The sequence below is a fragment of the Mobula hypostoma genome, chromosome 11 (assembly GCF_963921235.1).
Source record: "Mobula hypostoma chromosome 11, sMobHyp1.1, whole genome shotgun sequence".
Classification (NCBI taxonomy): Eukaryota; Metazoa; Chordata; class Chondrichthyes; order Myliobatiformes; family Myliobatidae; genus Mobula; species Mobula hypostoma.
The window spans coordinates 111,374,157-111,399,835 of NC_086107.1; the positions used below are offsets into that span (position 1 = coordinate 111,374,157).

At 44.3% G+C, this 25,679-nt stretch overlaps 1 protein-coding gene across 3 annotated transcripts in view; it reads right to left on the bottom strand.

The window, feature by feature from the left end:
* Positions 1-1,807: 1,807 nt before the first annotated feature.
* The window catches only part of LOC134354110 (suppressor of cytokine signaling 1-like), an 86,417-nt gene continuing 62,545 nt past the window's right edge, over positions 1,808-25,679 (bottom strand). For 2 of the 3 annotated variants that reach the window (XM_063062888.1, XM_063062889.1), the window contains exon 2: positions 1,808-9,183. In XM_063062888.1, the coding sequence (XP_062918958.1) occupies positions 8,530-9,123 (594 nt within the window). In that variant the 5' untranslated portion in view covers positions 9,124-9,183 and the 3' untranslated portion in view covers positions 1,808-8,529. Of the gene's footprint in view, positions 9,184-17,552; positions 17,572-25,679 lie in introns of those variants that run through there. The other variant, XM_063062890.1, reaches the window with a different exon arrangement.

Genomic DNA, 25,679 nt, shown 5'->3' on the forward strand with positions numbered 1-25,679 from the left:
GAAAATAAATGTACTTTGAATGTGTTGATCTATGCACTGGGAAGGGTTCAATCCAGCTTGGTTTCTCTCTCTGTAGATGCTACCTGACCTGCTGAGCATTTCCAACATTTTGATTTTTATTTGGCTATTGATTCACAGTTTTATTCTATCTGGCTTCATGTGTGCAGACAATGGATAAGAAAAAAAGAGCCCAAACGAAATGATTGGACACGACAGTACTCTTCACTTCTCAGGGCAACACAAGGCAATTTTAAGCTGCGTCGAATCAATTCCCAACGTTGTTGGAAAATTTTCCAGACAGAAACAATAAAAGAAGGAAACAAGCGATGGCTCAAAAAGGTGGCATCCATCATCAAGGACCCCCCCCACCCACCCAATACCCAGAACATGCCCTCTTCTCATTGCTACCATTAAGGAGGAGGTACAGAAACCCGAAGACACACACTCAACAATTCAGGAACAACTTCTCTCCCTCTGCATTCTGCTTTCTGAACAATGAAGCAACCCATGAACACTACCTCATTACTTCATGCTCTCTTTTTGCTATTTATTTAATTTTAAAACTATTTTTTACGTATTGTAATTTATAGTATTATGTTACGAATTGGACTGTACCGCTGCTGCAAAACAACAAATTTCACATATGTCAGTGAGATTAAACCCAATTCTGATTCAATTTGCTGTTGGTAAAATGCCACCTCTTTGGGACCGAGGCTATACAATTATACAGTATTGAACGCTACTGGCTCATCTGAGGAACAGTGTCCTATTGGGCTAACAGAACTAAACTTACCATCAGGCTCTAGCGTGAAGAATACTCAATAGAACTGCATAAAGTGTTCTAGATGTCCCTGCATCTGGATTATCAGAAATTCCAGCTACAGAAATATATTAGGATGGCGTACAGAATACCGGCCCTCCTTACAAGAGGATTTGAATAAAAGAGTAAGGATGGCTTGCTGCAATAATATAGACCACAACTGGAATGTTACATGCAAGTCTGGTCTACCTACCCAAGGGCAAATATATTGTAACACTCACAACACGCTGGAGGAACTCAGCAGGTCGGGCAGCATCCATGGAAACAATCGGTCGACGTTTCGGGCCGGAACCCTTCGTCAGGACTGAAGAGGGAGGGGGCAGAGGACCTATAAAGAAGGTGGGGGGAGGGTGGGAAGGAGAAGGCTGGTAGGTTCCAGGTGAAAAACCAGTAAGGGGAAAGATAAAGGGGTGGGGGAGGGGAGGCAGGGAGGTGATAGGCAGGAAAGGTGAAGAAAGAATAGGACGCAGATTGGGGAACCGCTTCGTCGAGCATCTCCGCTCCGTCCGCCAAAACAGACAGGATCTCCCAGTAGCCACCCACTTCAACTCTGCTTCCCACTCCCATTCAGATATGTCCATACATGGCCTCCTCTACTGCCATGATGAGGCTAAACTCAGGTTGGAGGACCAACACCTCATATACCGTCTAGGTAGTCTCCAGCCCCTTGGTATGAACATAGAATTCCCCAACTTCTGGTAATTCCTTCCCCCTATCCCTATGTCACTCTGCCCCCTCCCCCAGCTGCCTATCACCTTCCTCATGGTTCTACCTCCTTCTACTACCCATTGTGTTTTCCCCTAGTCCTTCTTCACCTTTCCTGCCTATCACCTCCCTGCCTCCCCTCCCCCACCCATTTATCTTTCCCCTTACTGGTTTTTCACCTGGAACCTACCAGCCTTCTCCTTCGCACCCTCCCCCCAGCCTTCTCCTCTGCCCCTTCCCCCTACAATCCTGACGAAGGGTTCCGGCCCGAAACGTCGACCGATCGTTTCCACGGATGCTGCCGGACCTGCTGAGTTCCTCCAGTGTGTTGTGAGTGTTGCTTTGACCCCAGCATCTGCAGATTATTTTGTGTTGGCAAATATATTGTACTTGCAATGGTACAGCAAGGGTTATCCCATTGGTTCCTGGGAAGGCAGGTCTGTTTCATGATGGGAGATTAAGCAGATTGGACCTATAAGTGTTTACAGTTTAGAAGAACGGGAAGTGATCTCATAAAAATGTAGAGTGTTTATGGTTTTGGCAAATCACAAAATGGTATTTTTCCTTGGCTGGAGGGGTGGGACGGAAATGGAACCCAACAGGATCAAGCCATTTATTTTCCTTGAGGTACCAATGACGATTCATTGACTCACTGGAGTGAGTAAGAACAACGGGAACACTCTCTCTTTAAGTGTTCTCTGCAACTGGACAACAAAACTCAAATGACAGGTTGTGTAATCCTGGTCTTACACAAACAACCATAGGGTGGGAGTAAGATCCCAAAATGGTTTCAGAGAGAATGTGATGGACACTTTTTTTTTGCTAAACTCAGCTTTCTAATCACAGCAGCTGCTTCTTGTAAAGATCAAAGTGTTGTTTTTGAGTCAGTTAAGATTCCAACTAATAGTCTTTGTTTAGATGCTTGTCATAAACAGGAGATGGTCTTCAGTTCTTAATGTGGCAAGCAGTAATCAGCTTGAAGTTGAAAGCACAGCTCTGCAAACAAGCGCTGTCTATTGAACAGACATGCTGGCCCAGGTTTATTGCTCAAGAGGTGTGGTGTAAGACAATGGGGTAATTTAATTGGGCCTGTTTCAATCTAGACAATGCTAGCTAAGTTATTTAGTTCAAAGAAGCTTGCAGACAAGACAGATAATCACTTAGCATATCAAGAGCTGATCTACTAATAGTTGGAAGATTATTGTACTCATGAGGATCGCTTTGCAGCAGTAATTCTGGGTACCTGGGATCTCTGTCACCAGAAGCTTTTAGAGCATCTGTGTAATACATATCTGAAAAAAATCATGTGCGTGAAGTCACCCAAGTGGCAAGAAGGTAGTATAAATTTAGAAGGAAGTTGTCTGTTTTGGCAAAGTCCACAATTATTTCTGGTATGCTTCACATATTGGCAATAAAGTGATTCTGATTTTGAAGTTCAGGCTTTTTAGGAATGGTCCAGGAACATCAGGAAGAATGACAGAAAGATGGGTCAAATTGAATCCATTCCTCTGCCTTTGATTTCTGTGACAGACAAGTGGTTCATCTGTGGCTTTCAGCTTACAGGAATTGTACCTGGGTTTTGCAAATCTTTTGTGTTTTAGAAATAGTTTTTAATTTGGAACCTTTTTTTCTGAGCTAGAAGTCCTCTGTAAGTTTTAAGTGTGTTTTAAAAGTGTTGTTTGGATTTAAATGTGTATCACTGAAAATAAATAAACTGTTTAAACTACTTTGTTAGCTGGAAGTATCTTCTCCTTGGTAGGGAGGGTGTACACCGCCCCCCCCCCACTCACCTGCTGGGAACTGGGCGTGAAACTCACTGTGGAGAATAAACAGGGAAGTAAACTAGTCTTTAAAGATTAAGTAGTTACAGTGTAACCTCCCTTTAGTGGGGCTATCTATAAGAGATAGGGCTTAAGGTCTTTGTTTGAGTTCAGAAGCTCGTGGTCAGCAAACCCAACACCATCACAGAGGAAAAGTGACTGTGATGATGTCCGAGTTTGAAATGGCATCAACTAGAGTACAAGTGGACATTAAAGCAGTCACAAGGCCCTTGGGTCTTGATTTCACTCAAACTGACCACTCGCTCTCACCTCTTGATTTAGTTGAATCAGACCCACTGGGCCAACAATAAACTAGGACTGAGGTTGTATCTGTCGTCAACCAAGGTTGTCATGGAGACACAAGAGACTGCAGATGCTGGAATCTGGGGCAACAAGCGATCTGTCAGGGAACTCAGCAGTGAGGAAAATGGACAGTCGACATTTTAGATCCAGACCTCGCACTTGCTGTCAGTTTTGTTAATGATTTAAGGTGACAACTTTTACCCCATTGTTCTCTGCACTGAGGCTGGGGCTTGGTCCAAGCTCTGTGACATTTACTCTGCTGTGTGTTGAGCTGAGGCTGAGGCTGAGGGCCTGCTCTGGGCTTCCTGTCTGAGGGCTCGCATTTGTTCTAAATGCTGTTTGCTTACTTTTATTGTTTGCATGATTTGTTGTTTTTCTCTTTCTCTCTCTCTGCACATTGGGTGTTTGTTGGGTATTTTTTAATGGTTTCTTTTGAGTTTCTTGTTTTGTGGCTGCCTGTAAGGAGATAAATCTCAAGGTTGTATAATGCATACATACTTTGATAATAAATGTACTTTGAACTTTAAATTCGCTTCCTGAAGGTTGTCATTGGTGAGGGGAGGGGGTGTGAAGGTAGTGGGGATAAGCTTCCACGACCTATTAAATAGATAGCCTCAAATAGCCTCTGACAACCGAGTCCAGCTCCTGGCTGTCACGTGTGGCTTAGCTACTAAGCCCAGTGGAACTGTTTCTACCGACAGGAGAAGGGGCAAAGGCGAGTTACTGGTGCCTTTAAACCAGTTCCTTTAGACAGGAGGGACTCATCAGCCATGGTTGGCAGCTCATCGAGGAGAAGGAAAACTCTGATTTCAAACCTCTGCCGCCTTGTGGCTACACCCACTCGTGGGGAAGGCTTTGGGAGTAAACCCCGAGGGAAAAATCCAGAGCTGGTGTCCCTAAGGCCATCTTACGCTCAGTTCAACGCTGATGGGCAACTCCTGCAATGCTGCTGGTGCTGAACTGTATCAGTCCCTGCCTTTCCTTTGGACTCATTAGCTGTATGGAGTGGGGGAGCCTGCTGTATGGGGAAAAGCTTGCTCTCCATATCGTACTATCCTGGCTTGTGTATCGCATAGACAGCTAGGATAAGAGCCCCAGTGTTAAAATATCAAACATGTTTACTGTTAAGTTTATTAAAACAGTATTATCATTGCTACTTTTCCATTAACATTGTGCATAACTATTAACACAATTTTGGTTACTTCTGCTATCTTTGTTATCTAACCCATGTTTGATTAGCTGATCAATAAAGATTACAGCCCTTGATTAAACTCTGCTGAAATCGTTGCCGTAGTCATTTTTAGTTTTAAGATAAATTAATATTTTACCATGAGATGCAGTTACTTTCTCCCAGGGCTGCTGTTCGAAGCTGTTGGCTTTGGTCCGGAGCAATTTGTCTGCAGAATGCCAAAGCTGCGATGTTTCTTTTATCTAAATTGGAAGCTACAATTTCTTTATAGAGGTTGAAAAATTACATTGTAAAAGATTTCATTGAATTCTTGGCCTTGCTAATGTACAGTGTTGATCCAAGCCCTGGCCTTTCCATCTATCTACTTCTGATACTGGGTAATTAGGGCATGCAGTAACAAAGGAGGCTTCTGCTGATCGAGTGCCCAGGCGCATTACTTGAGTAGTAATTCCCAGTCGTGTGATGCACGTCTTTTTAAGTCTGGTCTGATTTATTCGCCTAATTGATGAGCCTTGGCAATCACACAATAAATCAGTTAAAAAGCAGTTTCAATGTTTGGAATTTCTTTACAGAAAGGTCTGAGGCTATTGAGTATAATCAAAGCTAAACTATAAAGATCTTCAAATACTAAAGCCCTTAAGGAGACAAACTTGAACCTTGTTAAATGCTGCAGCAACTATGAGGGCCAGTGTTGACTGTTCCTGCTCCTTTATTTAATTTCATTTGTAAATCTATTTACTTTTTTATTAATAATTACAGTACTTCTCAAACTTAAAAATGTGGATTAGCTTCCAGATAAACACCATTATCAAAAGAGGACAGCAGGGCTAGAATTCATAGTAACACAAAAATGCTGGAGGAACTCAGTAGGTCAGGCAACATCTACGGAAAGGAATAAAGAGTTGATGTTTCGGGCCAGATACTGATGTCGGGTCTCAGCCTGAAACATCAGCTCTTTATCCCAATCCGTAGATGCTGCATGACCTGCCGAGTTCCTGCAGTGTTTTGTGTGGGTTGCTCTGGATGTCTAGCATCTGCAACATCTGTGTTTAGAATTCATAAATTGCTGAGTAATCTTAGTGGCAGCATCTGGCACAAGCAGGACTTCCCGGAGGCTAAAGCATTTTAATTTTGATTCCCATTCCCATTCTGACATGTCCGTCCAGAGCCTCTCCTTCAACCTGATGGCATAAGTATTGATTTCTCTTTCCAATAAACAAATTTCACCCCTTTCCCTTCCTCTAATCCCCACTCTGACCTCTCAATTCTTCTCACCTGCCTATTACTTCTCCCTGGGTGCCCTCCTCCTTCCCTTTCTCCTATGGTCCACTCTCCTCTCCTATCGGATTCTTTCTTCTCCGGCCCTTGACCTTTCCCACCCACCTGGTTTCCCCTATCACCTTCCAGCTAGCCTCCCCTCCACCTTTTTATTCTGCCATTTTTGCCCTTCCTTTTCGGTCCTGAAGACGGGTCTCGGCCCAAGACGTCAATTATCTATTCCTCTCCATAGATGCTGCCTGACCTGCAGAGTTCTTCCAGCATTTTGTGTGTGTTTCTTTCTTCAAAGATAGTATTCATTCTGAGTATTCCCTTGATCTGTCTATAGGGCTACCTTACCATGACCAGGAAATAATGGATGGGCCAACCACTTAGAAGAGAGCACAACAGAACTTGCCTTATTTACTCCTGACATCCCAGAGAGGAACCAAGCCACAGTAAACGACACAGTCGTGTAACAGCATGGTACTATTACAACTCAGGGCTTCAAGAGTTCGGAGTTCATTTCAGGCGCCATTAGAATGTTTATGCGCATGGATCTCCTCCGGGTGCCCCTGTTTCCTCCCACAGTCCAGAGACATACCAGTTAGTAGGTTAATTGGTCTTTGTAAATTGTCTTGTGATTAGGCTAGGGTTACATTGGTGGGTTGTTGGGGAGTACAGCTTAGTGGGCCAGAAGGGCCAATTCCGCGTTGTATCCCTAAATAAAAGAAACACTTGACATTCCTTCCTGATCCTAGGCTTTTGATTGTTGAACCCAACGTTAACTGTTGACAGCAACCTTCTAATCCAGGGGTTCCCAACTTGGGGTCCATAGACCCCTCGGTTAATGGGAGGCATCTATGGCATAAAAACACTGGGAGCCCCTGCTCGAATCTAAGACCAATGGAAATCCACCAACTCCACGGGTCATCTTAGTTACGACACTGGAGGAGGCCATTCGGCCCACTGTGCCTGTGATATAACCATCCCAATGCCAGCTTTCGCATCGGTAGTCTGGCAGCTTTGAGTTTGCATCCAAGTAAGGCCAGTGATGTTGTGGGGATGGAACTGGACTCTCTCACGGTGGTGTCTGAAGAGAGGATGCTGTCCAAGTTGCATGCCATCTTGGACAATGTCTCCCATCCACTACATAATGTACTGGGTGGGCACAGGAGTACATTCAGCCAGAGACTCATTCCACCGAGATGCAACACAGAGTGTCATAGGAAGTCATTCCTGCCTGTGGCCATCAAACTTTACAACTCCTCCCTTGGAGGGTCAGACACCCTGAGTCAATAGGCTGGTCCTGGACTTATTTCCTGGCATAATTTACATATTACTATTTAACTATTTATGGTTTTATTACTATTTAAGTATTTATGGTGCACCTGTAACGAAAACCAAAACCAATATGACTATGTATGTTTTTAAAAGTGAAGAGGGTTTTCTTTCTCTATCTCCTCTACAGGCAGTGAATTTCAGATCCCCCAGTACCCTCAGGTTACAAAGGGTTTCTTTTACCCTTCTCTCTAATCTACTGATTACTTTAAACTGCTGCTTTCTGACTCCTCTGCCAAGTGAAATAAGCCCTTCCTACTCATTGTATCGGGACTTGCCGAGAATTTTAGAGACTTCGGCTAAATATCGCCTCTACCACCTCTAGACCGAAGTAAACTTTTGTAGCCTATCCATGCTCTCCTCATAGTTCATTCATCCAATCAATATTTCCCAGGATTGTTTATTTACCAATTCCCAGAATATTGGATCAAATTTTACATTTTTATTTATGTAACAAAATATATTTATTTATATAATTAAAATATATAAGAATCATATTTCGTACTGTTCAAGTGAATCATGAAACACGTTACGTAGCAATGGTTTCTGTGTCATGGTGACTTAATTGAACAGAAATATTTCCTTCTCGCTATGTCAAGCTCTCCGCTCACTCAGTGAGTGTCCGTCATTGCAGAGCTTGTGGGCTCGACACACAGCAGGCCTCCAATCCCCTGTGAAAGAGTCTCCCTCGCTGACTCCGCACCAACGTTCCCTCTTCACTTTTCTTTCTCTCTACAGGTGTGCAGGCCAAGCACTGCTCCGTTGAGGAAATTTGTACATGGCCTGAAAACTGCGTGGCATTTTTAACAAAACACTAATTATATTAAAAGAAAATTCCAGCAAAGGCTACGTGCGTGGGGCCATCTCAGTTACTGCATGCTGCACGCCTACGCAGCTTAGAGGGAATGGTGCTCCACACTGCTTGCCGCGGTCCCCGTCATCGCCCCAAAACAAGGGCTGAGGAACACTCCGAGCCTGTCAGTGACAATCGGCATCAACTTTTTCCGCTGTGGGAGGCGTTCCTGGCAGCCAGACTCCAGGCCAGCTGTGCCACAACGATGGAGGAAAGACAACGTCATCGACAGGCTTGGGGGTTATATTTTGAATGGAAATTCCTCAATATAATTCCGAAGGCTGGGCCTCAGAGGCAGCTTTGTCACTCCGTCTCTCCCAAAGTGGCAGATAATGTTCTTTCTGCATAGCTGCTGTAGTTTGAGGACAGGGTTTTTCCGCAGCGGGGTGGAAAAGACAATCGTGTCTCCTCCCTCAAAGACAAAAGGCTTGCGCCGGCTGCTGTCCACGCAGTATTCCAGCAGCTTCACCATGCAGTCAAAGTGAGTGTTATCGAACCAGAAGAGTTCTTTCTTGAACTGGATTCGCATGCTGACGGGCCCCCTGTGGGCCCGGACGCTCAGACTGAACAGGTGATCGGCCTGGGTGCTATCCCGGACGAGGAAGGTGCCCACGGGCTCCGCCTTCAGCATGGCGTGAGCCTTCTCCACGGGCAGCGGCCCCCAGTAGAATCCGCCCTCGTTCAGGGAGCGCAGGCTTCGCTCCACCGTCTCCCTCTCTTCGTTCTGGAACGTGCGGAAGTGGGTGGGAGACTCAGGCGGAGGGCGCTGTAACTGCGGCGGAGGGGACTGTCGCACGTCTGCCCGGGCATCCAGTTGGTTTCTCCCTCCGACCATCTCAGATGGACCTCCAGCTCCGGAGAGGTCCCATCTTCAGCCGCCTCATGGATAAATGTCCTGCAGGGAAAGAGAGCTGAATGTTAATTTATCATCAAATTTTGTTAATGTCGCCATAAACCACCCGGAGATTCACTTTCATGGACAGAACAGTGGGACTGCCAAGAGCCCTGCTGCCTCACGGCTTCAATGACCCGAGTCTGATCCTGACCTCTGGTACTCTTTGTGGAGTTTGCACGTTCTGTCTGTGACTACAGATAGATAGATAGATATAATTTATTAATCCCGAGGGAAATTTGGTTTCGTTACAGCCACACCCAACCAAGAATAGAGTGTAAATATAGCAATACAAAAACCACCAACAATCAAACAACAAAATGCAAACTATGCCAGATGGAAAATAAGTCCAGGACCAGTCTATTGGCTCAGGGTGTCTGACCCTCCACGGGAGGAGCTGCACGTTCGATGGCCACAGGCAGGAACGACCTCCCGTGCCGCCCAGTGTTGTATCTCGGTGGAATGTGGCCGAAGTCCAACAGTAAAAAGTTCAATATCCGGTCTACAAACACGTTCCTCGATCATAATATGCCCCGGATTGCTCCTTCCTCACACCTACACTGCCGGTAAGTTACAGAGAGCCGTTAACCCATAAGACCAAGGAGCGGAAATAGACCACTGGGCCTACCTAGTCCCTACCTGGGACTACCTGGGTTTCCCAGATGTTCTGGTTTCCTCCTACATCCCAATTACTTGCTGGTTGGTGGGTTGGAGAGATTCCAGAAGAAGTTCAAGAGAATGATTCTGGAAAGGAAAGGGTTAACATACGAGGAATACTTGATGGCTCAGACCTGTACTCACTGGCGTCCGGAAGAATGTGGAGCAGGAGGTCTCACCGAAACCTATCGAATATTGGAAGGCCTGGGTTGAGTGGATGTGGAGAAGATGCTCTCTATAGTGGGGGAGTCTAGAACCAGAGGGCACAGCTTCAAACAGAACAAAGATGAGAAGAAATTTCTTTAGCCAGAGGTCCTTTGCCATGGGTGACTGTGGAGGACAAGTCATTGTGTATATCTAAATCAGAAGTTGATAAGTTCTTGGTTAGTCAGTGCGTCAAAGGTTACATGGAGAAGGCAGAAGATTGGGGTTGAGAGGGATAATATATCAGTCATGATGGAATGACAGAGCAGACATGATAGGCCCACTGGCCTAATTCCGCTCCTTGGTCTTAAGGGTTAATGGCTCTCTGTAACTTACCAGCAGTGCAGGTGTGAAGAAGGAGCAAAAGTGGGTTATAGTCAGGTAGGTAGGAGAATTGATGAAATTCCCTTGAAATCCACCCAACATCACAAGAAAATATGAATACAGTTTACTTATATTTGAACTTCCTATAAGCATATTAATACTAACAATGTCATATAAGGCCCAGTTATCAAGATACTTCTTGCTGCCTCAGTAAAGCAGCCAGCATTAACAAAGAACCCACCCACTCTCTCTTCTATTGGGCAGAAGGTGCAAAAGCCTGAAAACACATATCACAAGGCTCAAGGACAGCTGTTATCAGACTGATTTGATATTGTCTGGTAAATAACTGCAACATTTTCCACATAATAACCATGTTGATAGTCCAAATACGTTGGTTGTTAAGCACTTTTGGATATCCTGAGCCTATGAAGAGCAATAGGTTTCTGGTAGGCCTCTGTAGAGAATTCTCTGTGACCAAGAGCCCCCGTCAAGGCAAAATTGTGTTAAGCGCTAACCTTTCTGGTTACCTTTCCACGTTTTTGCCAAATATTTTCTCATCAATCCAATGTTTTCTGTCTGTGGAAACAATAACCCCACATAAAGCCAGTGTTCCTTGTTAAATATTAATCTCATTCACCTTTCTTTTCCCTTACGTCTGAAGGCACGGTCTCAGAATAAAGGGACGTCCTATCATTACTGAGAGAAGGAGGAATTTCTTTAGCCAGAATCTGTGGAATATGTTGCCACAGAGAACTTGGGGATGTGGTGGCTATTTCACTGTGTGTATTTAAGGCCCAGGTCAGAGCTGAGCAAATAGACTTTATGATTGATAGGATCTTGATTGGTCAAAAGGGTTAAATATCACAGGGGGAAGGTAGCAAAAAATATTGACCACGACTGAATGGTGGAACAGATTGGCCTATTTCTTCTCCTATCTCTTTTGATAGTTTGGTCTTAAGGTCTACTTGCTCAACTCTGATTTTTACTTCAATTAACATTCCCCTGACTGTGGGGGATTTCTCTGGGTGCTCCAGTTTCCTCCCACATTCCAAAGACGTACAGGTTAAGATTCAAGATTTAAGATTGTTTAATATCATTTCCAGTACAGCAGTGCAAGATGAACAATATAGTGATTTCTCTGGATCCAATGCTGCATAACAACAATGACTTTTCCCCAGGGCTGAAATGGCTAGCACGAGAGGGCACAGTTTTAAGGTGCTTGAAAGTAGGTACAGAGGAGATGTCAGGGGTAAGTTTTTTTATGCAGGGAATGGTGAGGGTGTGAAATGGGCTGCCGGCGACGGTGGTGGAGGGGGATACGATAAGGTCTTTTAAGAGACTCCTGGACAGGTACGCGGAGCTCAGAAAGGTAGAGGGCTATGGGTAACCCTAGGTAGTTTCTAAAGTAAGTACGTGTTTGGCACAGCATTGTGGGCCGAATAGTCTGTATTGTGCTGTAGGTTTTCTATATTTCTAAAACACAGAGGATAAAGAACACAAGGATATCAAGTAAAAACACACACAATAAATATAAATACATAAGATAGCTTATATACTTAGATTGATTGTAAGGTGACAGATGAAGCACATTCCTTGGTCTGTGTCTACTCTGTTTGTGGCAGTCTCCTTGAATATCTGCCAGTTGGTCAGTTGAAAACAATTCATAAGTTAATAAGTTAATTGGTCACATGGGTGCAATTGGGCAGTGCGGGGTCATTGGGCTGGAAAGAGCTGCTCCTGTGCTGTATCGCTAAATTAAAACTACAAAAAACATTGTTCCTTCCAGCCTGAGAATACGAACTTTTAATCCTTAAACCCTTAAAACCTTCTCCACAAGGAATTATTTCTTTGGCTAGTCTCCAACAACTACTTCCTGAAACTGCCTTTGGAAGATATCTTTTTGTGCAATTGTGTGACGAGGTACAATCAACAGCTTATAGAGGGAGCAACCACTTGCCAACATTCCCTCTTAAAATTAGCACCACTGTTGAACTGGGCTGTAGAATTGTTATTTTTCTTGTATTTTGATGTCCCTGTTTGTACTTTTAAATAATCACCTATACACACGTAATTAAAAGCTGCTGGTGAATGCAACAGGCCAGGCAGCATCTCGAGGAAGAGGTACAGTCGACGTTTTGGGCCTCGTCCTGATGAAGGGTCTTGGCCCGAAACGTCGACTGTACCTCTTCCTAGAGATGCTGCCTGGCCTGCTGCGTTCACCAGCAACTTTGATGTGTGTTGCTTGAAATTCCAGCATCTGCTGATTTCCTCGTGTTTTCACACGTAATTGTTCAGTGAGTATTTCAGTGGTTGCAGTCGCCTCCACTGAAATGTACCACATTTTTCTGGAAATTTGTTGGTTTCAGTGATGGGTGTCACATTACTTGAATCTGGCTATCTGATTGGTTAACTGTTACCTGTTAGAATTTTAACAGCATTCAATGACAAAGAAGGCACAACAGTGGCGATTTTTCATTGGGAATTTGAGGAGAACTGATATGTCACCGAAGGCAAGTAAATTTCTACAGACGTACTGTGGAGAGCATTCTAACTGGCTGCATCATTATCTGGTGTGGGGATGGGTGGGTGCGGGAGCTACTGCACTAGATCGATACAAGCTGCAGAGAGATGTAAACTCAGTCAGCTCCATCATGGGCACTAGCCTCCATAGTATCCAAGACATCTCTAAGGAGCGATGCCTCAAAAAAGGCAGCATCCATCATTAAGGGCCCCCATCACCCAGGACATGCCCTGTTCTCATTGTTACCATGGGGAAGGAGGTACAGAAGCCTGAAGGCACACACTCGGCGATTCAGGAACAACTTCTTCTTCTCTGCCATCTAGTGTACCTGTTTCCGAGTTGTTTCCAATACATACCTACCCGTCTCTATTTCCTGAGGAGACTGAGGTCCTTTAACATATGCCGGACGATGCTGAGGATGTTCTACGAGTCTGTGGTGACCAGTGCTATCATGTTTGCTGTTGTGTGCTGGGGCAGCAGGCTGAGGGTAGCAGACACCAACAGAGTCAACAAACTCATTCGTAAGGCCAGTGATGTTGTGGGGATGGAACTGGACTCTCTCACGGTGGTGTCTGAAAAGAGGATGCTGTCCAAGTTGCATGCCATCTTGGACAATGTCTCCCATCCACTACATAATGTACTGGGTGGGCACAGGAGTACATTCAGCCAGAGACTCATACCACCGAGATGCAGCACAGAGCATCATAGGAAGTCATTCCTGCCTGTGGCCATCAAACTTTACAACTCCTCCCTTGGAGGGTCAGACACCCTGAGCCAATAGGCTGGTCTTGGACATTTCATAATTTACTGGCATAATTTACATATTACTATTTAACTATTTATGGTTCTATTACTATTTATTATTTATGGTGCAACTGTAATGAAAACCAATTTCCCCCGGAATCAATAAAGTATGACTATGACTATGTAACACTAACAAAGCGATGGTAAGCAAGAACACTTATGCCTCATTCATAATTGCTGGAGAAGTTTTGGATCGCAACAGCATCAAGATCCGGCAACACTGCTTCATTTTCCCTGCAGGTAAGCAGAGGGTTATCGGGATCAGAGGTGTGTCGGATCAGCCTCCAGGTCACGGCTCTGTTTGACAGTGACACGGACAGAACAGTGCTACGGCAAAGAGCATTGCTGCTTCACAGCTTCAACGACCTGAGTTTGACCCTGACCTCTGGTGCGCTCTGCAGAATTTGTAGGTCCCCCACCGTGACCACACGGGGCTCCCCCGGGTGCTCTGGTGTCCTCCCACCTCCCAATGACTTCCTGGCTGAGAGGCTGGAGAGGGTCCAGAGGAGGTTCACAAGAATGATTCTGGAAATGAAAGGGTTAACACATGAGGAGCAATTGGCCTGTACTCACTGGAGTCTAGAATAACCGGGGGTGGTGGGAGGGGGAAAGAATCTCACTGAAACCTGTCAAATATTGAAGAGCCTAGATAGAGCGGATGTGGGGAGGATGTTTTCTATATCGGGGAAGCCCAGGACCAGAGGACACAGTCTCAGAATAGAGGGACATCCATTTAAAACAGAGATGAGATGAAATTTCTTTAGCCAGGGGGTGGTGAATCTATGGAATTCATTAGCACAGATGGTTGTGGAGGTTAAGTCATTGTGTATATCCAATTATCTAAAGCAGAGGTTGATAGGTTCTTGGTTAGTCAGGGCATCAAAGGCTACGGGGAGAGGGTAGGAGAACGAGGTTGAGAGGGATCATTTATCAGTCGTGATGGAATGACAGAGGAGACACGATGGGCCGAGTGGCCTAACTCTGCTTCTATGCCTTATGGTCTTATGGGTTAAATTACCTGTAGTGCAGGCGTGTGGAAAGAGAGAGAATGGGAGAAATAATGAGATTGTCTTGAGACCTAACCAACAGCCTTCCCCAATGTCACTAGTAAATATGAATGCATTTTAATTACATCTGAATTTTCTTTATCTGCATTATTACTAACAGTGCCATATAAGGCCCAGTTATCAAGATACTTCTTGCTGCCTCAGTAAAGCATTCAGCAAAATCAAATACCCTAGTTACCCTGGACATTGTCTCTTTGCCTCATTTCCCATAAGGCAGAAGATATAAAAGCCTGAAAGCACAGGCTCTAAGTCAGTCATAGTCATAGTCATACTTTATTGATCCTGGGGGAAATTGGTTTTCGTTACAGTTGCACCATAAATAATTAAATAGTAATAAAACCATTTCTCTTTTCTCTTGTTCTCTTTTCTCTTGATTTTCTCTTGTTTGTGACTGGGGAGGAAGTTCGTCTTTCAGCAGGGCAACAACCCAAAGCACACTGACAAAGCAACCATTCAGTGGCTTCAGATGAAGAAAGATGCTGCCCTTGAGTGGCCCAGTCAGAGTCCTTCTCTTAACCCGATCGAACATCTCTGGCAAGACCTCAAGATTGCTGTTCACCACCGCTCCCCAACTAACCCGTCACAGCTTGAGCAATTTTGCAAGGAGGAATGGTAAATCTTGCTTCATCACGTTGTGCAAAGTTAATAGAGACTTATCCAAGAAGATTACTGGCCGTAATAGCCGCGAGAGGTAATTTAACCAAGTACTGACCAAACTGCTGACATTTCAGTTTTTGAATTCTTATTTTATCATGCTTTACAATTTTCCCTGTTTTTTAGGCTCTACTATGTGATTCATAAATAAAAATTGTCAGTTAAGTTGATCAAAATCCCTGGTTGTAATATTCATGTGTGTAAATAACAGGAGCAATGAAAGATCAACCAGAGCGCAGAAGACAACAAACTGTGCAAATGCAAATACAGATAAATAGCAATAAATAATGAGAACATAAGGTAATGTGATAAAGAGTCCTTGAAAGTGATATCAATGGCAGTGGGAACACTTCAGTGTAGTTATCCCCTATTATTCAAGAGCCTGAAGGTTGAGGGGTGAAACTCAGTGTGGCCTTCTGCTCCTGTAGCCCATCCACTTCAAAGCTCAAAGTGCAGTATGTTCAGAGATGCTCTTCTGCACACCACTGTTGTAACGTGTGGTTATCTGAGTTACTGTTGCCTTCCTGTCAGCTTGAACCAGTCTGGTAATTCTCCTCTGACCACTCTCTTTGACAAGGTGATTTTGCACACAGAACACAGAATCTAAAGGTTGTATAATCCAAGTTTCTGTAGTTAAGAAGGCCTACGGTGCATTGGCCTTCATCAATTGTGGCACTGAGTTTAAGAGCCAAGAGGTAATTTTGCAGCTATATAGGACCCTGGTCAGACCCCTGCTCAATTCTGGTTGCCTCGCTACAGGAAGGACATGGAAACCAGAGAAAGGGTGCAGAGGAGATTTACAAGGATGTTGCCTGGATTGGGGAGCGTGCCTTATAAGAATAGGTTGAGTGAACTCAGCCTTTTCTCCTTGGAGCGACAGAGGATGATGGGTGACCTGATAGAGGTGTACAAGATAATGAGAGGCATTGATTGTGTGGATAGTCAAAGGCTTTTCCCCATGGCTGAAATAGCTAGCACGAGAGGGCGTAGTTTTAAGGTGCTTGGAAGTAGGTACAGAGAAGATGTCAGGGGTAAGTTTTTTATGCAGAGAGTGGTGAGTGCGTGGAATGGGCGGCCGGCGGCGGTGGTGGAGGCGGAAACGATAGGGCCGTTTAAGAGACTCCTGGATGGCTACATGAAGCTTAGAAAAATAGAGGGGTATGGGTAAAACCTAGGTAGTTCTAAGGTAGGGACATGTTTGGCATGGCTTTGTGGGCCAAAGGGCCTGTATTGTGCTGTAGGTTTTCTACGTTTCTGTGTTTCTATAATGTAAACATACTTAGATAATACATTGAACTGCCACTCACTGGACTTTTCTTTTGTGTGCGCACCATTCCCTGTAAACTCTAGGGACTGGTGTGTGTGAAAATCCCAGATGATTAGCAGTTTCTAAGATCCTCAAACCACCCCATCTGGCACCAACAATCATTCCATGGTCAAAGTCACTTGGATCACATTTCTTTCCCATCCTTATGTTTGGTCTGAACAACAACTGAACCTCTTGACCATACTGGCATGCTTTAATGCACTGAGTTACCGCCACATGAATGGCCGATTAGATATTTGCATTAACGAGCAGGTGTACCTAATAAAGTGGCCACTGAGGGTTTTAACAATTGATCCACTTTAAAAGGTGATAACCCCTGAGTGCTTCCCCTTTTACAACATTACCTCAGCAAATATTTCATACACTTCCTTCTTAGTTATAATGGCCACGTCATCCCCTCTTTTGTACAGAGATGCAGTGTTTGGAGGTCAGTGCACCCTCCACCGTGGTGTGGTATCAAAAGGTCTTCACTCCCAAGTAGGAATGCCTCCACCACCCTCCATCATCAAGGACCCCACCATCCAGACCATGCCCCCTTCTCACTGTTAACATCAGTAATAAAGTGCAGGAGCCTTAGGTCCCACAGAACAAGGTCCAGGAACAGCTGTAACCCCTCAGCCATCAGGACCTTGAAGCAGAGTGGATAACTTCACTCACTCCAACACCAAACTGTTTCCACAAACTATGGACTCACTTTCAAGGACTCCTCATCTCATGCTCTCGGTATTTATTTCTTATTTCTTTTTGTATTTGCAGTTTGGTTGTTTGTCTGGGTGAGGTCTTTCATTGGTTCTGTTGTGTTTCTTGGACTTACCGTGTATGCCTGCAAGCAAGTGAACCTCAGAGCTGTATATGGTGACGTATATATACTTTGATAATAAACTTCCTTTGAGCTTTGAACCACTGGTTTGTAAACTGATGTCCTACGTGTCCAGCCAGCACCTTTGCAGAACGCCAGGCTACAGCAGCTTTGTAGCATGCACCGAAAGGTGTGAACCTATTGATAAGTGTGTGATGTTATGCAAAGGTCATAGACTCATAGAAGACTTCACAACAGAAACAGGCTCTTTGGCCCAGCTAGTCTGTGCCGATCTGTAACTCTGAGTCCCACTGACCTGCACCCAGATCATACTCCTCCCGTTCATGAACTTATCCAAACTTCTCTTAAACATTGAAATCGAACCCAAATCCACCACTTCCACATTTCACACTCTCACCATCCTCTGAGTACTCTGACAGACTGTGGGTGTAGAGAGATGGGTGCACATTGACAAAGTTCAAAATAAATCTGTCATCCAAGCACACATATGTCACCATATAATATGCACTTTCTTGTGGGCATTCACGGAAAAAAAAGAATTTCAGGATGTATTTTGTATACGTTTCTCCGACGTTAAATGTACCTATTGAAACCCAAACACAATAAAATCAATGAAAGGCCACACCCAACGGGCGGACAGACAACCAATGTGCAGAAGATGACAGACTGTGCCATTACGAAAAGGAAGGAAAAAATAATTTAAAAAATAAGCAATAGATATTGAGAACATGAGACAAGGAAGTTCAAGGTGGCAAGACGGCACTGGAGAACCATGGTGATGAGTTGTGGGCAGACAAGCTCTAGAACCCGGGGGGGGCAAAAAAAGAGAGAGACAGACATATCATGTTGACAAAGTGGAAACAGCAGACATAAACTGGGCTAAAAACTACATTAAGAAATACAGAGATAAAAAATTAAGTAAGTAATACAAAACAGAGAGCAGAAGTAGTGGGGTGGGGTTCGTTGTCCGTTCAGAAATCTAATGGCGGCGGGAAGAAGCTGTTTCTAAAACGTTGAGTGTGTCTCTCTTGGAGACTTGGATGGGTTCAGACCGAGCTGTGAATTCTCCCATGGACAAATAAGTGCCAATATTTTGTGCAAATATTGGCACAAAGTGCGCATCCTCAGATTGTGTTGTTCTCACAGATGATGCATTTCACTGTACACGTGATCAATAAATAAATATATTCTAATCTAATCTACCGAGAGCATTATACAAATATACTTTCCCTGTCCCTTTCTGCCTGGATCTCTTTATTGATCCTTTCCACTGACACTCCCTTTGTCATTCCTTACATTAGAAGCCAACCACGTCAGGCTATGTAACACCATAAGATATAGGGGCAGAATCAGGCCATTCGGCCCATCGAGCCTGCTCCGCCATTTCATCATGGATGATCCATTTTCTCTCTCGGCCCTAATTTCCTGCCTTCTCCTAAAATATATTTAAGATAAGGTGGGATAGATTTTTGCACAGTAGGGGAGTTAAGGGTTATGGGGAAAAGGCAGGCAGGAGGAGATAAGTCCATGGCCAGATCAACCATGATCTTATTGAATTACGGAGCAGACTCAATGGGCCAGATGGCCGACTCCTGCTCCTACTTCTTATGTTCCTATGTTCTCCACATATCTCTTCATACCTTGACAAATCAGGAATCTATCAATCTCTGAGTATGGGAGAAGTAGCTCCATTGCCACAAGGTTCTGAGCCATTACCGGGGCCGACAAATACTAGAACACCAGTGTTCGCAGTTGTTAACAGAAGAAGCAGACCAGAGACCTGGACCAACAGGTCGAAGCTGCACCATGACAGTTTACTGAAAATCATCTGGGGCGCCGCAGTAGATTTGGGGCGTAGCGCAATGCTTTACAGCACCAGCATTCAAGGATCGGGGTTCAATTCCCACCACAGGCTGCAAGGGTCTGTGATGTCCTCCCTGTGACGCCACGGGTTTCCTTCGTATATTTCCGTTTGCTCCCACAATCCAGACGCGTACGGTTAGGGTTAGTGTTCCGTTGGTGCTGGAAGCACAGCAACGTATCCTCGGACTCTGCAGGTCGATGATGCAAACAAGGCATTTCACAGCATGTTTTGATGTAACAAATTAAGCTAATCTTCAAATCTTTATCTTTTGAAAAAAAACTAGACTCTTGTAATCTGCTCTGTGAATGTCCCCCACGGTTGGAAAACTGCCTTTGGGACTCACAGATCTAATCTAAAGCACAAAGGAATGCTGGAAATCCAGAGCAATATGCACACAAGATGCTGGAGGAACTCAGCAGGTCAGGTAGCATCTATGGAGGGGAACAAACAGTTGATGTTTCGGGCCGAGACCATTCATCAGGACTGGCTGCCTGACCTGCTGAGCTCTTCCAGCATTTCATGTGTGTTACTCAGGTTGAATCTTAATGCCCCTTGAGTGGTATCCAAAACTGCAGTGTTAAAAGAGAATGAAATCAAATAGAGAGCCTGGCATCAACTTGGCACTGAACTAACACACAGTTAAGTTGTTTCCTGTCCACTTAACCCTGTTAGTTCCTCCTCTACATGAACAACAATTGTTCAAACTGCGGTGGAGAAAATCGCAGTGGCTCAAGAAAGAAAATCACCACCATCTTCTCAAGGGCTAATGCTGGCCTTGTCAACAACACCTGAGGTCATGGGTGAAAGGTGAAATGTCTAAAGGGAAGTTAAAGGGGTACTTTTTCTCTCCGAGGGTGGTACGAGTGTGGAACGAGTTGACAGCATAAGAGGCTCGATTTCAACATTTAAGAGAAGTTTGTATAAGTACATGGACAGGAGGGGTATGGACAGTTATGGTCCAGTTGCAGATTGATGGGCCTTGGCAGAATAGTTCGGCATGGACTAGATGGGCCGAAGGTGCTGTAGTGCTCAAATAAAAATCTTACTGCCTCTAACAAGAATAAATGCATTGCTTCCTACAAAATATTGGGAGATCTTCCTGAGTAAAATCAAAAAGCAGTGAAGATAGTGTTTTATTTCAGATTTCCAGCTGCAGCAGTTTTCCTCCATCTTGCTATGCAGAAGGCAAAAGGGAAGTAGAAGGGAAGGACATGTCGAGCTCTCCCAACCCACAGTGTAGAGCTTGTCATTGTCAACTACGTATTTTTAAACACTAAGTTTTGACTGGACCAGAGAGATAACACTGTCCCTGAGGCATTTAAAATGTGCTTTTAATCTTATCATGTTTTCTGTCTGTGTTGCGTGTGCAGTCCCACCCTGACAATGAGACTTTTCGGATACCAAGTTCCATCAAAGCCACAGTTGTGCACATCACGTGATTGCACATTTTCTCCCTAATCCCTTTTGGAAAGCCCAACGATTCCAAATTATGGCTTTTCAACCGAACAGCCATGTTTCATGTTGTCAATGCCATAGAAGCCATCTCTTTAGCCCGAGAGCATCCATGATTTTGAGCAGTGTCTCCTCCTGCCTCTTCGTGTTATCAAACGTGGCTCAGAGCTAGATTAAGTCTCAGCTCAGAAACTCAAACACCTAATCCAGCTCGACATTTCAATCACATCCCTGTGCTGCTGGGAGATGTTGCCCTTAGGTAAGATTTTAAACTGACCCCACCTTGCTCGATAGCACATGCCAGTCCTCATCTGGGGAAGAGCAGTGGAAAGGGTGAGCAGCTTCAGGTCAACATCTCTGAAGATCTACCCTGTGTGCAACATACTGATGCAATTACAAAGAAGGCACAACAGCGGCTATATTTCATTAGGAGTTTGAGGAGATTTGGTATGTCACCAAAAGACTCGCTAATTTCTACAGGCGTGCCATGGAGAGCATTTTAATTGGCTGCATCACCGTCTGGTATGGAGGGGCCACTAAACAGGATTGGAAAAAAACGGCAGGAAGTTGTAAACTCAACCAGCTCCATTATTTGCAGTAACCTCCCCAGTATTCTGGACACCTTCAAAAGGTGATGCCTTAAAAAGGCCGCATCCATCATTAAGGACACTCATTACCCAGACCATACCCTCTTCTCATTGCTACTATCAAGGAGGAGGTACAGGAACCTGAAAACACCCACTCACGATTCAGGAACAGCTTCCTCCCCTCTGCCATCTGATTCCTGAATGGACATTGAAGTCATAAACACTACCTCACTACCTCTTTGTCTCTCCCTTTTTGCACTACTTTTAATTTATATATGTTTCTTATTGTAATTTATATTTTTGATTATGTATTGCAATGTACTTCTGCTGCAAAACAACAAATTTCATAACCTATGCCAGTGATAATAAACCTGTTCAGATTCTCCAACAAGAAAGGTAAGGTTAGTTTAGTGCCCTGGGAAAGATTGATTTCACAATTGTTACTCAAAACCTGATATTTGATTTCACTGCTGTTTGCACTAGTCTGCTGAGCACAAATTAGCTGCCACATGGTATTTGGGTGAGGCTAGAACCAGAGGTCATGGGTTAAGGGTGAAAGGTGAAACATTTAAGCAGAACACAAGGGGAACCTCTTCACTCAGAGGGTGGTGAGAGTGTGGAATGAGCTGCCAGCGGTGATTTGATGCCCACATTTAAGAGAGATTTTGATAAATACATGGATAGGAGGGGTGTGAACTGTAGACTGGGTGCAGGCTAATGGAACTAGGCAGACTAGATGGACAACACACGTGAAATTCTGGAGGAACTCAGCAGGTCAGGCAGCATCTATGGAGAGGAATAAACAGTCAACATTTTTGGGCTGAGACCCTTCTTCAGGACTGATGGGGCATATGGGGTGACCAGTGTGGCACTGCATCACTATATATGATGAGGGGCCATATACATATTCCTCTCCTTGGATACAAGAGGTTCTGCAGATGCCTGCAAAAGATGTCTGTTTATTCCCCTCCATAGTGCCGGGATGAATTGAAAAGATCGGGTACAGGCCACATTGATGTGGTGGACTTCAGGTCTCAGAACGTATTGAAGTGACTGAAGCCGCCGACGATTTCGGCACCGAGCCAGACTGAAAAGGTCAGTGTGTCGCTGCTCCACTCTGAGTTGAACTAAGAGTCTGTGGACTATCTCTCTACTTGGACTTCTATTCAGAATGCTATTTGCTTGTGTTTATTATTATTTGCATGATTTTTTTAAATCTCTGCACATTCAGTGTTTGATGGTCTTTTTTAAAAAATGGGTTCTTTGGGGTTTCCTTTTCATGGCTGCCTTATAGCAGATGAATCTCAAGGTTGTCTAATGTATATATTGATAATAAATGTACTTTGAACTTTGAAATAAATGCATCTGGGTATGGACAAAGTGGGTTGTGTGTGCAAGCAACAATTTCGAAGTTTGAGGATGACACAAAACTTGGCAGTAGTGAAGAGGATATGACAAATAACAGCAGAATATATATAAGCAACACACACAAAATGCTGGAGGAACTCAGCATCTATGGAGAAGAGTAAACAGTTGACATTTCAGGCCGAGACCTCTTGTCAGGTCCTGATGAAGAGTCTCCGCCTGAAACGTCGACTCTATACTCTTTTCCATAGATGCCCCCTGGCCTGCTGAGTTCCTCCAGCATTTTCTGTGTGTTGCTTCGATTTCCATCATCTGCAGATTTTCTCTTGTTTGTGAATAGCAGAATATAAACAGGCTAGAAGGGAGGGCAGACAGGTACCAGATGAGGGCGCGATGATAGTGTAACAGTTAGCGAGTTGGAATTCAGAGTTCAATTCCGATGTCATCTGTAAGGAGCCTCCGTACGTCCTATCTGTGGAACGCCTAGGTTTTCTCCGGGTGCTCCAGTTTCCTCCCACAGTCCAAAGACGTACCGGTTAGTAGGTTAATTGGCCATTGTAAATTGTCCTGTGATTAGGCTGGGGTTAAAAATCAGGGGCTGCTAGGCAGTGTGGCTGGACTGGAAGGACCTTTTCTGCTCTGTATCTCTAAGATATTTCAGATATGCAGATGACACTGTGTTAATTGCAAGTACGGAGGAAGAACTACAAAACTTAATTGATAAAGTTGTTGAAGAAAGTGCAAAAATGGGTCTATCTATCAACTGCAAAAAGACAGAATGTATGGTGATATCCAAAAAGAAGGAGAACCCTATCTGCAGGCTGAGAATAAATGGGAAAGACATAAAACAAGTACAGAACTTTTGCTACTTGGGATGCAGGTGCGACACGGACATCAGAAGAAGAATAGGGATGGCAAAGGACACCTTTATGAGAATGAAGAGTGTACTGACCAACACTAAACTAGGCACGACAACCCGCCTCAGAGTACTGAAATGTTACGTTTATCTAGTTATGTTATATGGCTCAGAATGTTGGACAATATCTAGTAACATGAGGAAACGAATTGAAGCAGCGGAGATGTGGTTTTTGCGGAGGATGCAAAGAATATCATGGACGAAACGAATATCTAACGAGGATGTCATGAACAGAGCAAGCACAAAAAGAGAAATAATGTATGAGATCATGAAAAGGCAACGTGACTTCATTGGACATGTGATTAGGAAACAGGAGTTAGAATGCACGGTAATTACGGGAAAGATTGAAGGGAAGAAAGCAAGAGGAAGACAAAGACAAATGATGATGGAGACAGCAGCCAGAGAACTGGAAATGAATACCAATGAAGTGATCCACTTGACCCGAAACAGAAGTGTGTGGGCCATGGCAGTCAAAGCGCAAACCGGGCAGGGCACCTGATGGTGATGATGATCTCTAAGAAAAATAAAATAAGTGAAGAGAACTACAGAGATGAATTTTTAGGAATAATAAGGAGAGGTGTAAAGAATAACCATTTTTAAAGGATTCAGGAGCAGGATAACCGTAGCTACATAAGCACAAGTCACTGACAAAGGTTAGGCATGTCAAGACTGGTGATTAATAAGATAAATAAGAGCTTATTCAATTCCGGGCTTTTTTAAATGGCATAAAAATTAAAAGTAGGTAAGACATGCTGATGACTTTGGATGTCAGTTGATTGAACATAGAATATAGAACGTAGAACAATATCACATAGTAGAGACCCTTCAGCCCATAATGTTATGCTGACCCTTTAGCCTACACCAAGATCATTCTAACACTTCCCTCCAACATAGCCCGCCAGTTTTCTTTCATCCATGTGCCTATCTAAGAATTTCTTAAATGCTCTTAATGTGTCTGCCTCTTCCACCACGCTTGGCAACACGTTCCATGTGCCCACCGCTCTCTGTGTAAAGAACTCACCTCTGACATCCCGCTATACTTTCCTCCAATCTTCTTTCAGTAGCATGGATATCAATTTCTCCTGCCAGTAAACAAGTACCCCCCCCCCGCCCGCCAGCCTCTATTCCCTACTCTTATATCTTTTCACCTGCCTATTACTTCCCCCTGCGTCCCTTCCTTTTCCCGTTTCTCCTATGGTCCACTCTCCTTTCCTATCAGATTCCTTCTTCTCTAGCTGTTGATCTTTCCAGCCCACCTGGCTTCACCCATCACCTTCCAGCTAGCCTCCTTCGCCTCCCCGCTTCTTTCTCAGTCCTGAAGAAGGGCCTCGGCCCGACTGTCTATTCACTCCCACAGACGCTGCCTGACCTGCTGAGCTCCTCCAGCATCTTGTGTGCGTTGCTCTGGATTTCCAGCGTCTCATGTGTTAATGATAATGGTTATCTTCTTTACGTCAGAGTAAAACGTTTTTAACCAATTTGGTGGAGTTTTAGATCAGCTAAAAGATAGAGTTGATGAGGGCAATGCAGCCAACTTGGTAAACATGGAGACACTGGAGACCACAGATACTGGTTTCATGGACTGCTGATGATTCAGATCAACAGATGAAGGGTCCCCGACAGCCCATTTCCCTCCACAGACCTGCTGAGTGCTTCCATCATTTTCTGTGTTGATGTAGAATACATCCTTTTCCAGAGAAATTTTGATGATATACAGCATTAGAGGGCATCTGGACAAAGTTGAAGCACTTAGGCCACAGAGGGTTATTGAGAGCATGCCTACAGAGAACGTCCTGGTGAATGGTTGTTTTTGTTTTGGGCTGGAACAATGGGAATAGCTGAGCTCCATCAGGACTGATTTTACGGCCACTGCAAATTTCCCGGATTTATATTAGTAACAGAACTGAGTGTGCAAACAACAATTTCTAAGTTTGTGG